The sequence below is a fragment of the Perognathus longimembris genome, chromosome 19, assembly GCF_023159225.1.
Source record: "Perognathus longimembris pacificus isolate PPM17 chromosome 19, ASM2315922v1, whole genome shotgun sequence".
Classification (NCBI taxonomy): Eukaryota; Metazoa; Chordata; class Mammalia; order Rodentia; family Heteromyidae; genus Perognathus; species Perognathus longimembris.
This window is the reverse complement of record NC_063179.1, coordinates 44,067,931-44,088,496: the sequence shown is the minus strand read 5'-3', so window position 1 is coordinate 44,088,496 and position 20,566 is coordinate 44,067,931. Positions and strand designations below refer to the sequence as shown.

The 20,566-nt window shown below is 46.8% G+C and overlaps 1 protein-coding gene across 1 annotated transcript in view; it reads left to right on the top strand.

Moving 5' to 3' along the window:
* The first annotated feature begins 1,793 nt into the window (after positions 1–1,793).
* Positions 1,794–20,566, top strand: part of Ocln (occludin) — a 38,673-nt gene continuing 19,900 nt past the window's right edge. Inside the window, exons 1-3 of the mRNA XM_048368120.1 lie at positions 1,794–1,905; positions 4,541–5,216; positions 9,410–9,571. Of these exons, the coding sequence (XP_048224077.1) occupies positions 1,856–1,905; positions 4,541–5,216; positions 9,410–9,571 (888 nt within the window). The 5' untranslated portion in view covers positions 1,794–1,855. The remainder of the gene's footprint in view (positions 1,906–4,540; positions 5,217–9,409; positions 9,572–20,566) is intronic.

The window sequence follows — 20,566 nt, the reverse complement described above, 5'->3', positions numbered from 1 at the left end:
GCAAGACGCCCGCACCACGCTTCCAGAACTCTCTCTGCTCTCATTATACTCACATGTTAAGAGACTCATTAGATCAGCAGGTCCCCACCTCAGTTCCTTTCCTATAAACCAGCCACATGCTGGACGCCCACCCTTCCTCCCAGACCCTGGCTGCTGGCTCTTTCCTCATTGTTACGTCTTTTCGACTTAGCCTCCACGGAGCCCCAAATAATGCCTGCGGGTGTCATTGCTGTTCTGTGTGTGAGCTTGCCTTCCGCAGACTACTACTCTGTGTAAGTTACTTTATAAATACTTGTTGATTGAGTGCAACTTCCACTCCGCTATTCAAGGGCTGGCCTGGATGAGTCTGTAGTTACAGGTAACCTAGCCTTAGATTTCATGCTATCCCTGCCTCTACCGCTCAGGTGCCGAGTGTACCAGGGTGTGCCACTACACTCAGAATATGGTCATTTTAAATAAACTAATAAAGGCCTACTTTTAGATCAATTATATTAGGCAGTGAGTGGATCACACTAAGGAACTAGTATGTGCTGGACACTGCTGACAAAGTACATGTACTTCTATGTGCGTTCTCATAGGAACTTTAAAAAGTAACACGAAATGATTTTTTGTCTTTTTCCTGTAGTGCTAGGAGTTGACTCTTGTGCTTTGCATATGCTAGGCAAATGCTCTGCCACTGAGCCTGTACCCTGCAGCCTGCCTTTTAGATAGAATCTAAGTGTGTTGTCCAGGTTGGCTTCAGATTTGAGAGCTTACTGTCTTAAAGCATCCCCAGTAGCTGGGATTTCAGTTGTGTGCCACCATGCCCAGCATTGAAATAACCTAGCTTTGAGGTGTGTGTGTGTGTGTGTGCGTGCGTGTGTGTGCACGCGCGTGCTAGTAGTGGGGCTCGAACTCGGTCTCATGCTCTACCTTAGTTTTTTCACTCAAGGCTAGAGCTTGACCACATAAGGTATACCTCCAAATGCCAGAAAAATCTGGCTTTCTGGTGGTTAATTTGAGAATCGTTAAGGAGTTTTCTGTCTTGGCGGGCTTTGAACTGTGATCCTCAGATCTCAGCCTTCTGAGTGGCTAGGTGTGAGCCATCAGTGCGCAACTTATTTTTGAGAAACTTTCACTTTTCTCTTATGGATCTTTGGTTTTTGAAGTGACTACTTTCAGAATACTTGGGCCTAGCTGGGTGCCAGTGGTGGACACTTGTAATTCTAGCTACTCGGGAAGCTAAGATCTGAGAATCACAGTCCAAAGCCAGCCTGGGTAGCAAAGTCCGTGAGACTCTGATCTCCAGTTAATCACTAGAAAACCAGAAGTGATGCTGTGGTTCGAGTGATAGAGCGCTAGCCTTGAACTGAAGAGCTCAGGGACAGCGCCCAAGCCCAGAGTTCAAGCCCCACGATCGACAAAAAAAAATTTTAAAAAATTATACTTCAACCTGTGCTCTAAAGCGATTTGTTTCAGTGCTGGGGATTGAACCCAGGCTCTTCTATAAATGAATAAGCGCCCTACCACTAGTCTATACCCCAAGGCCCCTACCGTGATAGCTTTGAAGTTGTCATTACTATAACGTAAGAGTTCCAGGTTTCAAGATCTTTGCGTACCATGGCTGTGCAGAGCATGATGAGAGGTGTTGTTAGGAGGAATTCTAGACTGTTTCCTGTGCTTAAGGAATTAATGATCCAACAGGGGATGGCGGTGGATGAGAGAAGTAACTGTGGAGTGTTTTTAGTAGTTTTTTCTTTTGCCGTCCAGGAACACTTAGGCATCCATAGTAATCCCATTGCTCTCCTTTTGTTGCCTAGGTTTGCTCATCTTGGGAACATTGCGAGTCTAAAGATCAGTAACCAGCAACATCAACATGTCAACAAGGCCTTTTGAAAGTCCACCTCCTTATAGACCTGATGAATTGTAAGTAGATAATTATTTGTTGCTCCCCCCATTATCACATGGAAACATCGGCTTATTTTTAAAAATTAAACAATGTGTACGTTTGTAAATTTAAAGGGTACCAAGGGAGGGACACACACACACTATGAAAAGTGAATTTTTCCCTAACTTGAACTCAGGGCTTGGGCACTCTGTCTGAGCTTTTCCAACTCAAGGTTAGCGCTCTACCACTTTGAGCCACAGTACCACTTCTGTCTTTTCTGGTGGCTAGTTGGAGATAAGAGTTCCACAAGACTTTTCTGCCTGGGTTGCCTTGGAATCGAGATCCTCGGACCTCAGCCTCCTGGGTAGCTAGGATGACAGGCGTGAGCCACCAGCGCCCAGCTCTTTCTTACTCTTGAATCCCAAAGTGATATGTTTCCTCTGTAGATTTCACTGCTAGTGTTCATTTCAAACGCTTGCCTTAAGCAGTTATCTAAGATTATATTTGCGTGTGTATATATCCACTTGATTTTCATCCATGATATGAAACTTTAGTATTAAAGCCAGGCTTTGGTGGCTCACGCCTATAATTTTAGCTACTCGGCGGACTGAGCTCTAAACTGGAGGAGAGGGTCAAATGGCAGAGCCCTAGCCCTTGGGCAAAAAACAAGCAAGAGTGTGAGGCCCTGAAACCCCAGTACTGGCACGCGCGCGCACACCCACACCCACACCCACACCACACCCACCCAAAAGCCTTGTTTAGATGGCTGTGGTAACATTGTCTTTTTTTATTTAAATTTATTTTTAATTTTTCATTTTATTGTCAGTATTGTCAGTTTTTGTTTTTTAGGTGTGGTTTTTGTGTGTGTGTGTGTGTGTGTGTGTGTGTGTGTGCTTGTACCAGCACAGGCTTGCTTGTTCATAGCTGGTGTTCTACCACTTGAGCCATACCTCCCAGTCATGCTTTTTCCTGGCTAATTGGAAATAAGAGTCTCTAAGGCTCTTCTGCCTGGACTGGCTACAGAAGTACCTTGAAAATACAGCCTGAGATAAAGCTCTCTGATAGGGCGTGTGCTTTGGCATATGTGAAACTCTAGGTTCATTTCTCTAAACCATACAAAAAGATAGCAAGAAAAACAATCTAATGCTAGCCACATACAGAATTTGCATTTCCTTGCAACTACATTAAAAATGAAAGGAAAAATTAAATTATGTGTTTTACTTTAATCCAGGATATCTGATTGAGGCATGACAATTTTTAATTATTTATTTATTTTGCTGGTCCTGGGGCTTGAATTCAGGGCTTGGGTGCTGTCCCTGAGCCTCTTTGTGCTCAAGGCCAGCGCTGTGCCACTTGAGTCACAGTGCCACTTTTGGCTTTTTTGAGTAGTTTATTGGAGATAACCGTGTCATGGACTTTGCTGCCTGGGCTGAATTCTCATGGTCCGCAGAAGCCAGCAGTAACATGTCTTGTTTGGAGCAGGGAAATAGGAGGTCTGGGAAAATACAAGGAAAACCAAGAGACTCAGTCACTTTAGAACTGAATTTGGCCTCCTGAGGGCCCATAATTCTGAGATTCAGTGTGTCTGTCACAAGCAGTCTATTATAGTTAAATTATTGGGATGTGCAAAGTGGCTTTCATAAAGGAGATCCAAGAGTCAAGTAGATATTACTCTGATGAGATCTCAGTGCTGAGTTGTTGTATGTTGCAGCTATGTCATAACTAACTACTGGTCATGCAGTGCTTTTTATAGAGCAAACTGGGGAATGAGCCAGGTGCTGGTGGCTTACTCACACCTATAACACCAGCTACTTAGGAGGCCGAGACCTGAGGGTCTTGGTTTGAAGCCATTCCAGGCAGGAAAGTCTGTGAGAGTCTCTTCTCCAATTAATAAGCCGAAAGTTGAAGTGGAGATGTGGCTTAAGTGGCATAGTGCCAACCTTGAGTAGAAAAGCTAAGGGGTAGCGCCAGGCTCTGAGTTCAAGCTCCAGTTCCTGCATGGACAACAACAGCAAATGAACCCTGGGGAATGAGATTATCTCGTTTACTTCTGTATCTCTGGTACTCAGCCCAGTGCCCAGAAACTCCAGGAAAGAGTTGTCTGTTGAATACAGGAATGAGAGCACATAAGCAGGAGAGTGAAGCGGCCAGGAAGTACTGTGGATAAACCAGTATTTTGTTTGAATACGCCCATCTTGTGTCACACTAGCTGAAAGCTTAATACCATTGTTCTAAAACTGGTGTGGGTCTCGTCCGTAGGGATTATGTTGTAATTGGCATAGTGCACACCACTTGAGATTCTTTACTCTTTCCCAAGCGATCCTAATATGGAGAGCATTTGGAGAATCGTCGTTCCGTGTTAGATTAGCCCTACCGTCATCCTCAAGGTGTATTTCCAAGATCAGCAGCATCTGCGTCATTCGGAAACTTGTTTTACCTAAGATCTGCAAAATCAGCAACTCCAAGACGGGGCTTGCAATCTGTTTGTCTCTCTGTCCGTCCATCCATCCATCTTTTAACAAGCCCTCCAATGTTCTTCCAGGGTTCCGTGGGACAGCGGTCATCGTTTCATTTCCCAGTGATTAGTTTAAGTTATTCCAAGTACTTTATGTACATTTCTTCTGTTTACCCCCAAAGTATGCTGACCTAAAGTTCTTCTCATTTGCATTCCAGCAAGCCAAACCATTATGCACCGAGTAATGACATCTACGGTGGAGAAATGCACGTTCGGCCCATGCTCTCTCAACCAGCGTACTCGTTTTACCCCGAAGATGAGATCCTTCATTTCTACAAGTGGACGTCTCCCCCAGGAGTGATTCGGATTCTGTCTATGCTCGTTCTTGTCATGTGCATTGCCATATTTGCCTGCGTAGCCTCGACACTTGCCTGGGACAGGGGCTACGGGTCCAGCTTCCTTGGTGGTAGCTTGGGCTACCCCTACGGAGGAAGTGGCTTTGGAAGCTATGGGAACGGCTATAATTACGGTTATGGTTATGGCTACGGAGGAGGATATACAGATCCAAGAGCTGCAAAGGGCTTCCTGTTGGCCATGGTTGCCTTTTGTTTCATTGCCTCCTTGGTGATATTTGTTACCAGCGTGATAAGATCTGATATGTCTAGAACGAGAAGATACTACCTAACGGTGATAATAGTAAGTGCCATCCTAGGCATCATGGTGTTTATTGCGACAATTGTCTATATAATGGGAGTCAACCCAACTGCCCAGGCCACTGGATCTATGTACGGTCAACAGATATACGCACTCTGCAACCAGTTTTATGGGCCTGGAGGCCCCACACTCATCATGGATCAGTATTTGTATCACTACTGTGTGGTGGACCCCCAGGAGGTAGGCGTTCGTGTTTTCCTCTCCCCTGCCCCCCCTTAAGGAAGGTCAGACATTTTCAATTTGGGATTTGTGTTGGAGGCACTCTGGGGACTTGGAAAAGGGTGGATGACAAGGCCTCACTCATAATCACATCAGAATCTGGGGCTAAGGGCTTGGGTGTCAGCATTCGGATGGGCCATATCATTAATTCTACCAGTTTAGGAAGAGTTGAGTGGTTTGTAGTGTACTCACAGAGTTATGCACGCATTATTACCACATTGTAACATTTTCGCTGTCTCATTCCCCCAGCTAAGGCTCTAGTGGTAGAGTTCCTGCCTTGACTGCAGAAGCTAAAGGGAGAGGCTCAGGCTGCAAGTCCTAGCCTTAGCACTGGCGTGCATGCACACACACACACGCAAACACACACACACATGCACACACACACACGCACGCACACACATGCACAAAAGAAGCTTACTCTTCGCCGAGGGGGAAACCTGTGTATCCCTTAGCAGTCATTTCCCTTCCTCCTCTAGGCAGCCACTACTCCTCCCAAATGGATTTGCCCGTTTCCTGGGTACTTGATATAATTTCACAATTTGTGGTCTTTTGTGATTGATTTCTTTCACTTAGCACAATGCTTTAAAAAGTTTCTCATATTTCAGCACAGATGAGTCCCTTACTTCCTTTTTGCCGGTCCTGGGGCTTGAACTCAGGGCCTGAGCGCTGTCCCTGGCTTTTTTTTTGCTCAAGGCCAGCACTCTAGCCCTTAAGTCACAGGGCCACTTCCGGCTTATTCTATATATGTGGTGCTGAGAACTCGAACCCAGGGCTTCATATATAGGAAGCAAACACTCTACCACTAGGCCATATTCCCAGCCCCAACCTCGGTCCTTTGCATTGCTAATTGTATTCCAATGTATGTTCATGCTCCATTCGATTTACCCATTGGTTGGTAAACATTAGGGCTGTTTCCATACTGGTTAGGTCACTGGTGTACAAATTTATTTATTTAATTATTATTATTATTATTTTTTTGCCAGTCCTGAGGCTTGAACTCAGGGCCTGGGCACTGTCCCTGGCTTTTTGTTGTTGTTGTTGTTTTTTTTTTTTCTCAAGCCTAGTGCTCTACTACTTGAGCCACAGGGCTACTTTGGGCTTTTTCTCTCTTTATGTGATCCTGAGGACTTGAACCCAGGGCTTCATGCATGCAAGGCAAGCACTCTACCACTAAGCCACATTCCCAGCCCATGGTGTACAAATTTTTGTGAACATCTATGTACAAGTTTTTGGATGACCTGAATTTGGTTCTCTTTTATTGCCTGTGTGTCTAGGGATAGAATTGGTGAGTCATATGTTAACTTACCTTCTTGAAGATCTTTGAAGGTTTTCCAAATTCCCACCAGCAATGTAGATGAGGGTTCCAGCTTTTCTTCTTCTTCACAAACACTTGTTCCTGTCTACTTGTCTGATTCTAGATGTGCTAATGTGTGAAGTATGACTTGATTGTGGTTCTGATTCGTGTTTACTTCATGGTGATGAAGATGGTATCATTACATCTTTTCATGTACTTAGTGGCCATGTTCTCCATCTTTCCATCATCTTTGGAGAAATAATGTATTCACAATCTTTACTCATTTTTTCTTCCCTATAAGTTAGAGACAAGTCCCTTATTAGATGTACAGTTTGCAAACACTTGCCATTTTGCCAGTCTGTTTTCCTTTTTTTGATAATCTTTGTACAGAGCTTGTAGCTTTGCTGGAGTCTAATTTATCCAGTTTTTCTTTGGTCCTGTGTGTATACGTGTGTGTATACGTGTGTGTGTGCACGCACACGCGCGCAGGTACTGTGGCCTCGCACCGTGGCTTGGCTTTTTTGCTCATGGCTAGTGTGCTTTACTATTTGAGCCACCCTTTTGCTCCTGGCTTTTGACTGGAGAGAAGAGGCTCCTGGAGTTCTCTGCCCAGCTTGGCTTTGCCCCATGATCGTCCGTCTCGGCCTTCCGAGTAGCGAGGGTCACAGGTGTGAGCCCCTGGCCCGCCACTGGCCCTGTGTTTGAAAGCTTGCTCAGGTGATTCAGATGTGCAGCTGGGGTTGGGAACTCTGCCTTCTGAAACCATGAGTCATCTTAATTACACGAGCACCAGAAAAGGTTCTGGTTTGGCTTTGTTTGTTTTTCTGACTCAGGAATGCCCACTGTTGGGCCTGAATGAGTTGCTCTGGGGGCCAGACTTTCTCTAGTAACTCTCGGTTTTCCGAATCGAATGGTTCCCCGCAGGTGTAGATTTCACAGCTTGCCATTCAGACATGTCTGTGCTAAGCAAATGCCGGTGCTATCTCACCACACCTGGTCACCCTTGATCCTCTGATTACTTAAAACTTATTCTCTGAGAAAGGATGTCACTGTGTCATCCACACTGCGTCCTTTTACTCACCAGCGGAAATCCAGGTTTGGTACCTGCCCAAATCTCAGAGGCTCCCAAGCCCAGGGGCCACTTGATACACTTGCCAGTCATTGCATGACGGTCCCTGTCGGACGTGTCCGTGTCTCAGGGCCCTTTGTAGTACATATACAAGACACTGTAAACGTGGGAATCCGCCAGATCAAATGAACTGTTAGTCCATTTGCTCTAATTTGTCTTCATCATTTAAGGTAAAACAAAGCTAGGACTGAAACTTACATTTAGTGTAAAAAAGATTTGCCACGCATGTAGGCAGCTGGGAACAGGAAGGGATGAATTGGAATACAGTCGTGTGTGGAAATGTTACAATGAGATTTCCTCCTTGTATGACTGATACATGCTTAAAAAAAAAAAAAGACTAGGCATGACTGGATATGTAAAGCTCCTTCTCAGATTAGCTTTTTTATGGTGTCGGGCCTGGGGCTTACACTTAGGGTCTGAGTGCTATCCTAGAATATTTTTGCTCAAAGCAAGTGCTCTACCATTTGAGCCACAGCTACATTCTGGCTTTTTTTTTTTTTTTCTTTTTGCCAGTCCTGGGCTTGGACTCAGGGCCTGAGCACTGTCCCTGGCTTCTTTTTTTGCTCAAGGCTAGCACTCTGCCACTTGAGCCACAGCGCCACTTCTGGCCATTTTCTGTATATGTGGTGCTGAGGAATCGAACCCAGGGCTTCATGTATATGAGGCAAACACTCTTGCCACTAGGCCATATTCCCAGCTCTCTGGCTGCTTTTTTTTTTTTTTTTTGGTCAGTTGTGGGTCTTAAACTCAGGGCCTGAGTACTGTCCCTGGGCTCTTCAACTCAAGGCTAGCACTCTACCACGTGAGCCACAGCACCACTTCTGGTCTTTTTGTGGTTGTTTAGAGATAAGGATCTCAAGGGCTTTCCTACCCGGGCTGGCTTTGAACTTCCATCCTCAGATCTCAGATTAGAGGCGTGAGCCAACAGTGCCTGGCAACTTCTGGCTTTTTGGTGGGTAATTGGGGATAAGAGTCTCACAGACTTTCTGGCCTGGACTGGCTTCAGCCCCATTTTCATTTCTCAGCCTCCACAGTAGCTGGGAATACAGGCTTCAGCCACTTGTGCTGGCAAGATTAGCAGTTTTCAAGCCCTTTAGCAGGGAATCCAGGGATGGTGGCACACAACTTAACCTCAGCATTCAGGAAGCCAAGGCTGCAGGTTGGTTGTGAGTTCTGGACCAGCCTGGGATACATAGGCAGGTGTGGTCTTTTTCTTTTCTTTTTTTAAACTACAACATCATTGGGTTAATTTATTTTATCTTCACCTGTTAATAAAAATGTGGCTGCTAAGTGGACACGTTTTTAGGACTGGTTTTCAACAGCTTTCCAGTAGAATCGTGATAACATGTTCTTTTTTGTGTGGGGCTTGAACTCGAGACATGGGCATTGTCCCTGTGTTTTTTTTTTTTTTTTTGCTCAAGGCTAGCTACTCTACCACTTGAGCCACAGCTTTACTTCTGTTTTTGGGGGAGAGAGAGAGAGAGAAAGTGTGTGTGTGTGTGTGTGTGTGTGTGTGTGTGTGTGTGTTTGTGTACATACATACTTGTATATTGCTATTTTAGCTCAGTTGGTCTGGGTTAGGTTTTATAACTTAACTAAAAATGTTCAACTATGATTCAGTTTTACATCAGTGAAGCTACAGTCCTTAGGTGGGGATAGGTTTTAACTTGTAGGTAGATTGCAATTAAGTATGCAATTCAAATTAATTAATTATCTTTGATCTGTTTTTAGGCCATTGCTATTGTACTGGGCTTCATGATTATTGTGGCTTTTGCTTTAATCATTTTTTTTGCTGTGAAAACACGAAGAAAGATGGACCGTTATGACAAATCCAATATTTTGTGGGACAAGGAGCACATTTATGATGAACAGGCCCCCAATGTGGAAGAGTGGGTAAGTGTAATAAAACCTTTTCATCTTTCATTAAATCACTAGGTCTCTGTCTTTCAATTAGTGCCTTGTTAAACTTGTCTTTAGGATGATTGTCTATGTATGTTGCGAAAGTTGCCGCTTTAGTGTTTACTCAGTATTTTAAAGGGGTATGATGAGTGGAAATTGTTTTATCATTTCTGTTTTCAAGAGCAGATCTAGTCTCTGAAAAGCAATGCCTTCTCAAGAAACCAAGCAGAAAAAGTTTGGCTTTTGCACGATAAAAACAAATCTTTCTTAAAAAACAAAACAACAAAAAACCAAAAGGACAGATCTTTCTTCTTACCTTTTGTTTTGCTGCTCATTGTTTTGGAGAAATCCCTGGCCAGGAGGGATCAGGATTGGCTACCAGGGTGTTTTGAGACTGATCACGATGGACAACTTTTTAAACATTTTACGTGGATGACAGCATGGCAAACCACAATGACTAATTTGGCCTAACAGCTGCCTGTGAAATCGTTTGTGTGGGAAAGAAAAGCATTGGCGTTCCTTTCTTTTGGTGCAAGTCCTGGGGTTTGAATTCCAGACTTGGTGCTGTCACTTAGCTTTTTTGCTCAAGGCCAGCCCTCTACCACTTGAGCTTTTTGGTGCTTAATTGAAAATGAGAGTCTCACAGACTTTTCCTGCCAAGGCTGGCTTTGAACTGCGATCCTCCGATTTCAGCCTTCTGAGTGTTAGGATTGTAGGCATGAGCCACCAGCACCCGCTTACTGGAGAAGTTTTGACTCAGGAGAGCTATACACTCTCCATCACACCGGGCTTCCTATATGATGCAATTTGTGAAAGCCCAAGAAATCCCTTTCCAGAAACACCTCAGGAATGTATGTGCTTGCTGGGCTCATGCCTGTAATTTCAGCTACTATTCAGCTAATCTTAGCTGAGATCTGGGGAATCATGGTTCAAAGCTGTCCCAGGTAGGAAAGTCTGAGAGGCTGTTATTTCCACTAAACTACTCAAAAAAAAAAAAAAAAAACAACCCTAAGTGGAGCCATGGCTAAAGTGGTAAAGCACTGGCCTTGAGCAAAAGAGCTTAGGACAGTGCTCAGGCCCTGAGTTCAAGGCCCACAATGGGCACCAGAACAAAGGAAATGTGTGTTCCTGTACTGTCTTTAGAGATGTCTGGAGGGAGATGGTTTTTGTTAGAATGCTGTTAGGAGCCATCTGTGAAACTGCGATCACGGGTTTCTTTAGCCACAGTGAGTTTCTTGCCAGGGAGGCCAGTTTGACAGCATGGATTCCCCAGTGGGCTCCCGTGGCCCGTGGGCGCGGGGTACAGAGAGGACCAGCGGGCCGGCGGGCGGGCGGTATCCCGCAGGCTCCCAGGAGGTCTTGAGCGTTCAGGAAACCTAGAAGCAGAAATGAAACTACGTCTGGTTGGCTAAGGAGCAAAGCTGAAGCCGTTTTAGGGAAGCCTGGGCACAGCGTGGCGTGTGGTTGCTGTAGAGATGGTCGCTGCTTCTGCCTTCCGTGGCGGGAGGCCCTCCTTCCCCGTGGCCCTGGGGTGGGATCACCGTGGGAGCCGTGTTTCCACCCCCAGCCTCAAGCCGGGCTGCTCCCTGCCACATGATAGGGCAATCTGCTGTGAGCTATGAAGTCAAAGTTTCACCCAGAGTTTCTGGGTGTGTCGTTTTCACTAGGTGTTGGGTTTGTTTACTTAGGGTTTCCAGAGGTTAACAAAACAACCCAGTACCAGCGCTATTACAGCCCCAGTGAACTTTGGCTTGTCATCTGACTTTTTTTTTTTCTATCACGAAGGCTGTGTTTTTGATAATTTGGTAAGAGATAGTCATGGCAACTAAGGGAAGTGATGATGATTCTTTTTTTTTGGTCGATCGTGGGGCTTGAACTTGGGGCCTGGGAACAACTGTCTCTGAGATCTTCAGCTCAAAGCCAGTGTGCTACCACTTGAGCCACACTGCCATTTCCACTTTTCTGGTGGCTAATTGGAGATAAGAGTCTCACAGGGCTGGGAATATGGCCTAGTGGCAAGAGTGCTTGCCTCGTATACATGAAGCCCTGGGTTCGATTCCCCAGCACCACATATACAGAAAATGGCCAGAAGTGGCGCTGTGGCTCAAGTGGCAGAGTGCTAGCCTTGAGCAAAAAGAAGCCAGGGACAGTGCTCAGGCCCTGAGTCCAAGGCCCAGGACTGGCCAAAACAAAACAAACAAACAAAAAAACCAAGAGTCTCACAGACTTTCCTGCTCAGGCTGGCTTTGAACTGTGATCCTCAGATCTCAAATGTCCTGAGTAGCTAAAATTATAGGTAAGAGCCATCAGTGCCCAGTGATGGTGATTCTTAAAAGACTCCTGGGCTCTGGTGGGTCACACCTGTAATTCTAGCTGCTCAGGAGGTTGCGATCTAAGGAACGGGTTCAAAGTCAGCCCAGCTTTGTGAGACTTCTTATCTCCAGTTAACCACCCAAAAGCTGGATGTAGAGCTAGGGACTCTAACTGTGACCCTCTTACCTCTAGGTTGTCTTCTAAAACTTATTGATTACCATCTTGCTAGCAACTCCTGGTCTTGTTAAAGGATGTTTGTGGTCGAAACAGTGTATCCCTGTTTTCTTGGTTTGTATTTTTTCTGGGCAGGTCATATTCACTGGTCCAGTGTGCTTTTTTCCTCTTCTAGTTTTTACCTTTTGGCAATTGCCGAGATGGCAATATTTGACCAGTTTCTCTATCTTGATTCTGTAAGAGTTTTGATGGGATAAAGGTTAACTTTTATGAATCATAATTCCGAGGTAGTCCTCTACTTCATGATGATAGTGAACTTTTACAAGGTAACTATTTAGATAGATTCTGGTTTCAATTGTGTTCCTTCTGTTCCATCGATATTTGAGGGAGGTGCTGCTTAGGAGCCGCGAGTGAACTGAACTTTCGGTGAGATTAGAGCAGGAGCCCTGAGTCGGGTGCAGTGGGCTGAGTGAACTGAACTTTCGGTGAGATTAGAGCAGGAGCCCTAAGTCGGGTGCAGTGGGCTGCCTCTCTTCCTGGCTACTCCCAAGGCTGCAGCAGGAGATTCTCACTCGAGCCCAGGAGTTTGAAGCCAGCCTGGACAGCCTAGGGAGACCCTATCTCAACAAACAAAAGAAAGAACAAAGAAAAAAAATAGAGTGTATAAAACCTCAGGTGCTCTTCATTCTGAGTGAACTTCACAATTGTTTGAAATCGTTCTATTTTTTTTTACCCAAACGGAAAGCCAGGCCCTGCTGGCTTTGTGATGCTCTGTAAGTAAAGTCTTCCAATCATTGCAAGTTTCAGTTCTTAGACAGGTATTAGGTAAGTAAGATAGATATTGGATAAGTCTAGTGGGTTTGGGGGTACTCCTCTCTCTTCTGCTCATTAACAGAAATGGTGTCTCAAGTAGTTGGAAAACCAGGGGTGGCGTTCTAGCATCACAGCTTTGGTTATGACTTCAGGCAAATGAGTTTGGATATTTTAAATCAATATGTGAAGGAGATTCGGTTGGAGCTTGGGCCTGGTACTGTTAGAAAAAGCTTGTGAGCCAGGTGCTGGTGGCTCACACCTGAACGCCTAGCTACTCAGGAGGCTGAGATCTGAGGATCACCATTTGAAGCCAGCCGGGGCAGAAAACTCCCCATGAGACTTACCTCCAGTTACCCTCTCAAAAGCCGGAAGTGGCGCTGTGTGTCAGGTGGTAGAGCGTTATTAGCCTTGAGCAAAAAGAGGCTCAGAGGGCTGGGGATATAGCCTAGTGGCAAGAGTGCCTGCCTCGGATACACGAGGCCCTAGGTTCGATTCCCCAGCACCACATATGCAGAAAACGGCCAGAAGCGGCACTGTGGCTCAAGTGGCAGAGTGCTAGCCTTGAGCGGGAAGAAGCCAGGGACAGTGCTCAGGCCCTGAGTCCAAGGCCCAGGACTGGCAAAAAAAAAAAAAGAGGCTCAGGGCCAGGGCCAGCGCCCAAGCCCTGAGCTCAGGCCTTACCGCCGACAACACCAAAATAGCTTGGGATGGATGATGTTGAGGTGTTGCGTAGGAACAAGGGCACCAGCTCAACAGGCAAGGTTGACTTCTGCAGAAAGGTATGCCATCAGCCCCCAAGCTGGCAAGCGCACCTGGCAGGCCCCGCCCCTCTGCTCACGCTGGCTGAGCACACGCGGCTTCATTAACAGGATATCACTAAAATTGAAGGGATTTCTAACAGGATCTCTTCATTAAAGTTAAGCAGGAAAACGGTATACCTAAAATGTCATTAACAAGGGCCAAACCACCTGGCCAAAGCAGGAACTTTCCAGAAAAATGCGATTCTCTCAAGACTAATAGAAAGGAAGCAAACTGATTGGATAGAAAAGACATTTCCTCACCATATAAGGGTAATAGCACAGATTCCAATACTCACGGATAAACAGCTTAATGCTCTGGGACCTCAGCTTCCTTATGTTATAAAACCAGGCAGTGCATGTCTGCCTCTGAAGATGGATGTGAGGCGTATCTAGAAAATGGATGAAATCCGTAAGAGCGTGCTTGTCTTCCTGCCGGGATGTTGAAAGGAAAACCGCTGGCACACATAGGAAGATCATAGCTCAGGCTGGCATGGGCCTAACTGGAGACTCTTACCTCACAAGTAACCCATAGCCAGGCCCCAATGGCTCACTCCTGTAATCCAGCTACCTGAGACTGAGATCCGCGCAGGAAAGTCCATGAGACTCTCACCTCCACTTAACCCCCAGAAAGTGAAAAGTAGAGCTGTGACTCTAGTGGTAGAGTGCTAGCCCTGAGTGAAAAGGCTAAAGGACAGTGCCCAAGCCCCAGTGTGTGTGTGTGTGTGTGTGTGTGTGTGTGTGTGTGTGTGTGTGTGTAACCAGTAGAAAAAGAGACTAAGAGCATGTCTCAAGTAGTAGAGTGCCTGTAACAAGTGGGAGGCTCTGATTTCATCCCCCCCCCCAAAGAATTATTGTAAGATTTGGGGTGGTAACATAAAATCCTAGAAAGAATTATAACAACCTAGCCTCTTAAGGCAAGGGTGTGGCCACGTATGACGCACAGGGAAAGCAAGGGACTTTTTAAAGGCCATTTGGACGCGATTTCTCACCTTGACTTTCTCTTTGGACGGTCACCATTGCCTCCCGTTGACCCCGGGCAGAGAGCAGCCCCTTAGAGCCTTCGTGTTAGAGCTCTGCTTGAAGCTGTCCAGAACGGCCCCTGCCTGGCAGCCTTGCCCTTACGCTCACCTCCGCGGCCCCAGCCAGAGTCTGCCTCACTTAGCAGGGAGGGCGTAGGGTGTTCCCGAAGCTGATGGAGTGGAATGGAGAGATGGTCTTAGAGAAGAGGTAATGTACAGGTGCATGTACCCCTGATGTGTGAGTTAGTTGTAATCCTCCCCATTTCTTTGATGGCGTGCGTGCTCGAGCCACAATCTACTTGCTGTATTAGGCTTTGCTGAGCTCACAGGCATTTGCCATCGTGCCCTCCTTCCTCCATGGGGTCTCCGGGACTTTTTTTCTGTTGGTCATGGGGCTTGAACTCTGGGCCTGGGCACTGTCCCAGAGTTCTTCAGGTCAAGGCTAGCGCTCTACCCCTTGAGCCACAGCGCCACTTCTTTTTCCAGTGGATAATTGGAGATAAAGAGTTACACGGACTTTCCTGTCCGGGCTGGCTTTGAACCTCAATCCTCAGATTTCAGCCTCCTGAGTAGCCAGGATTACAGGTGTATCCTGGACTTTATTTATTTTATTTTATTTTTTTGCCATTCCTGGAGCTTGAACTCAGGGGTCTGGGCACTGTCCTTGAGCTTCTCTGGCTCAAAGCTAGTGCTCCCCCACGTGAGCCACAGAGCCACTTCTGGCCTTTTCGTAGTAGTTTATTGGAGATAAGAGTCTCTTGGAACCTGAGGTTGGTGGCTCACGCCTGTCATCCTAGCTACTCAGGAGGCTGAGGTCTGAGGATGGCAGTTCAAAGCCAGCCAGGTAGGAAAGTCTGTGAGACTCGTCTCTGGCCACCAGAAAACCGGAAATTGGTAGAGCACCAGCCTTGAGCAAAAGAGCTCAGGAACAGTACAGTGCCCAGGACCCAAGTTCAAGCCCCATGACTGACAAAAAAAAAAATAAATAACAAGAGTCTTACAGACTTTCCTTCCTGAGCTGGCTTCAAACCGCCATTCTCCGATCTCAGCCTCCTGAGCAGCTAGGATTGTAGGCCTGAGCCTGAACCGGCAATTTTAGGAAGTTACAAATGTAAGGAAACATACCTGTTGATTTTCTCTAGGGTAAATACTTATTCCTGGAGCCTGGATTTGGAAAAGTGTACACCTATACAGTAAATACTAAAGGTTGATTGTAAAGCAGGTGTGCTAGAGATTAGTTTTATTGATATCTATCAATTCCAGTGACGTAGTTAACAAAGTAAGAGCTTCAGTCTCTAGCGCTGCAGTTTCAGTGTAGTAAAGTAGAAGAATCTGAGGAGCCGGGGATCTGAGAGGCCACGCGGTGCGGTGCTAAGATAGTGGCTGGTGCCGACAGGCGGGTTTAGGTTTAGATTTGGCTTGTTCCGTACTCCTTCCAGGCCGACTTGGATTTGAGCTTCACACTAATTTTGGCAGAAATGCTTAAAAAAAAAAAAAAAGACAGTAAAAAGTACAGATAAAGAGAATGGGTAACCTTTCCAAAAAGAAATGTACTCATTACCTGACTTAAGTAACTGTAACCCCTTCGTACATCACCTTTATAATAACAATAAAAGATAATTTTTTAAAAAGTGTCTCCAGTTATGGAACTTGAGCCTTGCCATTTGTGATCCACCTAAGGTGGCTTTTGGTGGCCTTGCTTGCTCCCTCCCTCCCTCCCTCCCTTCTTTTTTTGCTGGTCCTGGGTCTTGAACTCAGAGGCTGAGTGCTGTCCCTGAGCCTCTTAGTGCTCAAGGCTAGTGCTCTGCCACTTGAGCCACAGCTCCACTTCTGACTTTTCCTGAGTAGTTTATTGGAGATAAGAGCCTCTCAGACATTTTCTGCCCATGCTGGCTTCAAACTGTGAGCCTCAGCTCTCAGCCTCCTTAGCGGCTAGGATTACAAGCTGGAGCCACTGGCTGGCCCCCGGCTGACCTTGACTTCTGAGGAGGGTTTTATTTTGCTCCAAGGTCTTTTTGCCAATTCATTGACTAGACAGCTTTTCTGCAGGTGGGGAAGGGGAGAGGGATGAAGAAAACTCCATGAACAGGTATGCAGATGCCAGTTCTGTAACATCTGGAGTCAGGCTCGGGTTCAGTACATGTTATATTCCTACCTGATAATTTTTAGCTAGAAAAACGATGGTTAGAACTCACAGTGAGGAGCTTAAATCGGTGTCTAGAGTTCTTGCTTGGCTTTTTACTCAAGGCTGGTGCTCTACAACCTGAGCCACACTTCCACTTCCACTTAGGGCTTTTTGCAGGTTACTTAGAAGTAAGAGTCTCTCAGATGTGCCTGCCCAGGCTGGCTTTGAACTGTGATCCTCAGATCTCAGCCTCTTGAGTAGCTAGGATGACAGGCGTGGTGATTAATGCCTGGTTGGGACAAACATTCTTTCTTTCTTTTTCGTCTGTTGATCTCAGCCTCCGGAGGAGTTAGGATTACAGGTGTGAGCCACTGGCGCTTGGCGGGACAGACATTCTTAACGTAAAAGCAGGCTGGTGGGCTCCCCACTACTGGTCTGCTGGGGTCTCTCCTGGGAAAGATGGAGTGGTGATGGGCGGGCTCATGGAAGCACCTGACTGGTAGATCCGCCCAGAAGGAGAGCAGCTCCACTGTGATGGAGACAGGTCGGGGGTCAGGCCGGGAATCCAGCGAGCCGGTTTAGAGGGTGCTGTCTGAAGAGGTAGAGCTTGGGCTCAGAGCTGGGAAGGGTTTTTTTTTTTTTTGGCCAGTCCTGGGCCTTGGACTCAGGGCCTGAGCACTGTCCCTGGCTTCTTCCCGCTCAAGGCTAGCACTCTGCCACTTGAGCCACAGCGCCGCTTCTGGCTGTTTTCTGTATATGTGGTGCTGGGGAATCGAACCTAGGGCCTCGTGTATCCGAGGCAGGCACTGTTACCACTAGGCTATATCCCCAGCCCCTGGGAAGGGTTTTTGTGGCTCCCTAAAAGCAGGAATTCCTAGATTTCTGGCACTGGTTAATTAATTAACTAATTTTAAAGTCAATCATGAGCGTAGATGTCGTGGTCTACACAGGGCACAGTTGTCTGTAGCAGGAACCATTCTAGCCTGCATCCTCAAGCTCAACCTTTGTCACCATCAGTGACTCCTGGTTGCCCTGGTGGAACAGTTTGCTTGACGGGGCACAGATGGCTTGCTCCTGTGATCCTAGCTACACTCGGCGCCAGGATCTGTGGGTTGAGGCTAAAAGCCAGCCAGGTGAAGAAGACCTTGAAACTCCTCCCTCTCACCACCAGAAAGCCCAAAGTGGCTGTGGCTTCAGTGGTGGAGTGCTAGCCTTGAGCACAAAAGCACGAGGGCAGCAGCTAGGCCCTGATTTCAAGCTTCGGGACTGGCACAAAAACAAACAAACAAGCAAACTGGAAACCAGCCGACCTGACCTAGCAGGCCAGGTCTGAGCAGGTGGTGTTGACATGGCTGGTCTTTTCCCTAGAGTCTTGCGACATCTGTCACGCTGCGAGCCTACTTGGTATTGAGAGGCGATGAGGGCGGGAAGCGTTTCCATAGCGTGGCATGCTTTGTGTATCGTGCGAGAATAAAGCTGAAGGGGGCTTGGAACTGCAGGTGATTTGTGGCTCTAGAATGTTCCATGCCTTCTGGAACACCTGTAGACCCACGGTAGCACCAGGGAACATGTGTGTTAAAGTAGTCTCCATTTCTACCAAGATCTCCATTTCCACAGCAGAGAGCCATGCATGAGATAGATTATTTACAAGGTTTGCGGTGTGAGTGTAATGTTTCTTCCCCTCACCTGCTTCCAAACCTCTAAATAACCCATGACTTTGAGAATTCACCTTTGCTGGTGCGTATGGGCCGAGTCCTCGCCACTGTCTAAACAACCTAACCTGATCTAACCAGTCATGCCCGTATTTGTTTATGACCATTGCAATTGGGATTTTTTTTTATTATTATGGATGGAAGTATGTCCTTTCAAGTGACCAGAAGCACAAGGAGAAAAAAAAAAAAGAAAAAGAAAAGATCGCTTTTGTTGGGGCTCAGCATCTGCAGGTGTAAAAATACCAGAAAACAGGAAAAACGAGTTGGACCACTTCCCGTGGGGAACTAGTCCTACCGGGACCGTGGCCAACGCAGGTGGGGTGGGCAGGTTGTAAAACCGTCGATGGGACTTGGAGATTAGCCGGCTCCGAGCTCCTCACTTTCCTCGGCGAAGCCCTTCTGGGAGGTATTCCTCCCCAGCCCAAACCTGGGACACCCCACGGCTGTCTGGTGGCAAAAGTTGCTCTCTCAAAGTCCAGGCAACTAGGAGTTTCCCACTGCATCCCAGGAGGGTGCAGGAAGGCGGTTAAGGCCTTGAGAAGAAGTTCTTTGTTACAAAGAATAATCGAAACCCAGAGTCACAATGGCTACTCCAGCCACGTTGAATTCGGCGGTGCCGGTTTTGTTGGGCCGGTGGAGCCAGGGGGCCGGAGTTCCCATTCCCCACCTCCCGCTTCACGTTCGGTGTGACTTTGAGTAAGTTAATGTAAGCCTCTGGCTGTGTTTCCTCAGCTGAACATGCTGCTCATCCTCTCTCCCCAGCCAGCGCTGATGTGCGAACAGGGGCAGCCTCTGCCTGGCCAGGCCAGATGTGCAGCTCACAGTTGAGCTTTTTCTCTTCCTTTCCTTCTCCATGTGAATTTGAATGAAGGGAGAATGGAGAGTGAAGGTCATGGCTACTTTATGCGTTTACTAATTCCCAGTGGCAGGATATCTGTTTGTAATGGGGTTGATTGTAGTTGTTTTTCCCCCTCAAACTTTGGCCTGTCCATTCCCCCTGGCTGAAGGGAGCTGGGGAGTGGGGCTGATGGCCCTGTGGTCCTCCTGGAGCTGGGTCTTCTCTAGCCTGGTGCCTGTGAGGGGCAGGTATCTGGAGAGCACCTGAGCCTTAAAGCCCAGCTTTCCTCTCTGTGTGCCCTGGTCTCCCACAGGGATTTGAGATGTTTTCCTTTACTCTCTGAGGAGAAGGGTTAGCTATTGTTAAGAAGATTTGCACATATGTGACAGAGTCCTTCTAATGAATTTAATAGATTTTGAATAAATATTCATCCTCATTGTAATTGTCTCTTGTCTATATCTTTTCTTCTTCTTCCTTTTTTTTTTTTTTGCCAGTCCTGGGGCTTAGACTCAGGGCCTGAGCACTGTCCCTGGTTTCTTTTTGCTCAAGGCTAGCACTCTGCCACTTGAGCCACAGCGCCACTTCTGGCTTTTCTATATATGTGGTGCTGAGGAATCGAACCCAGGGCTTCATATGTATGAGGCGAGCACTCTACCACTAGGCCATATTCCCAGCCCCTATGTCTTTTCTTTTTTAGGAGAAGGCAGTATGGGGGGGTGGTGGTGAATTCAAGTCCTTGGATTTGCCAAGCAGGTGCTCTACCACTTGAGCCACACTGCCAGCCTTTTTTGCTTTATTTTTCAAGTAGAATCTTGAGATTTTGTTACCTAGACCATCCTTTTATTTATGCCTCCCAGTCCTCCTATTTATGATGCAGAATTTCCTTCTATTAACCCCACTGGGCAGGGTTGAGACAGCGCTCTGGCTCAGCAATCTCTGTAGCTGGCTACGCCTTCTTACTATCCTTGGTATTATTTATTATTATTATTATCATCTGAGCCCACTTAGCTCGGCAGCAGACAGCATCTGCCTGTGTGGCAGCTCTACTGCCAGCGCTGCTGTAGCCTCCTCTTGGGGTTCATGTCTCATCCACTCTTACAGAATCAAGTCCACCCAAGAGAATGGAGGGTGAGCGTGAAGAACGCTTGTATCTGCTTTGTAGTGTGTGTGTTAGCATTTCCCTAGCCTCAGATCC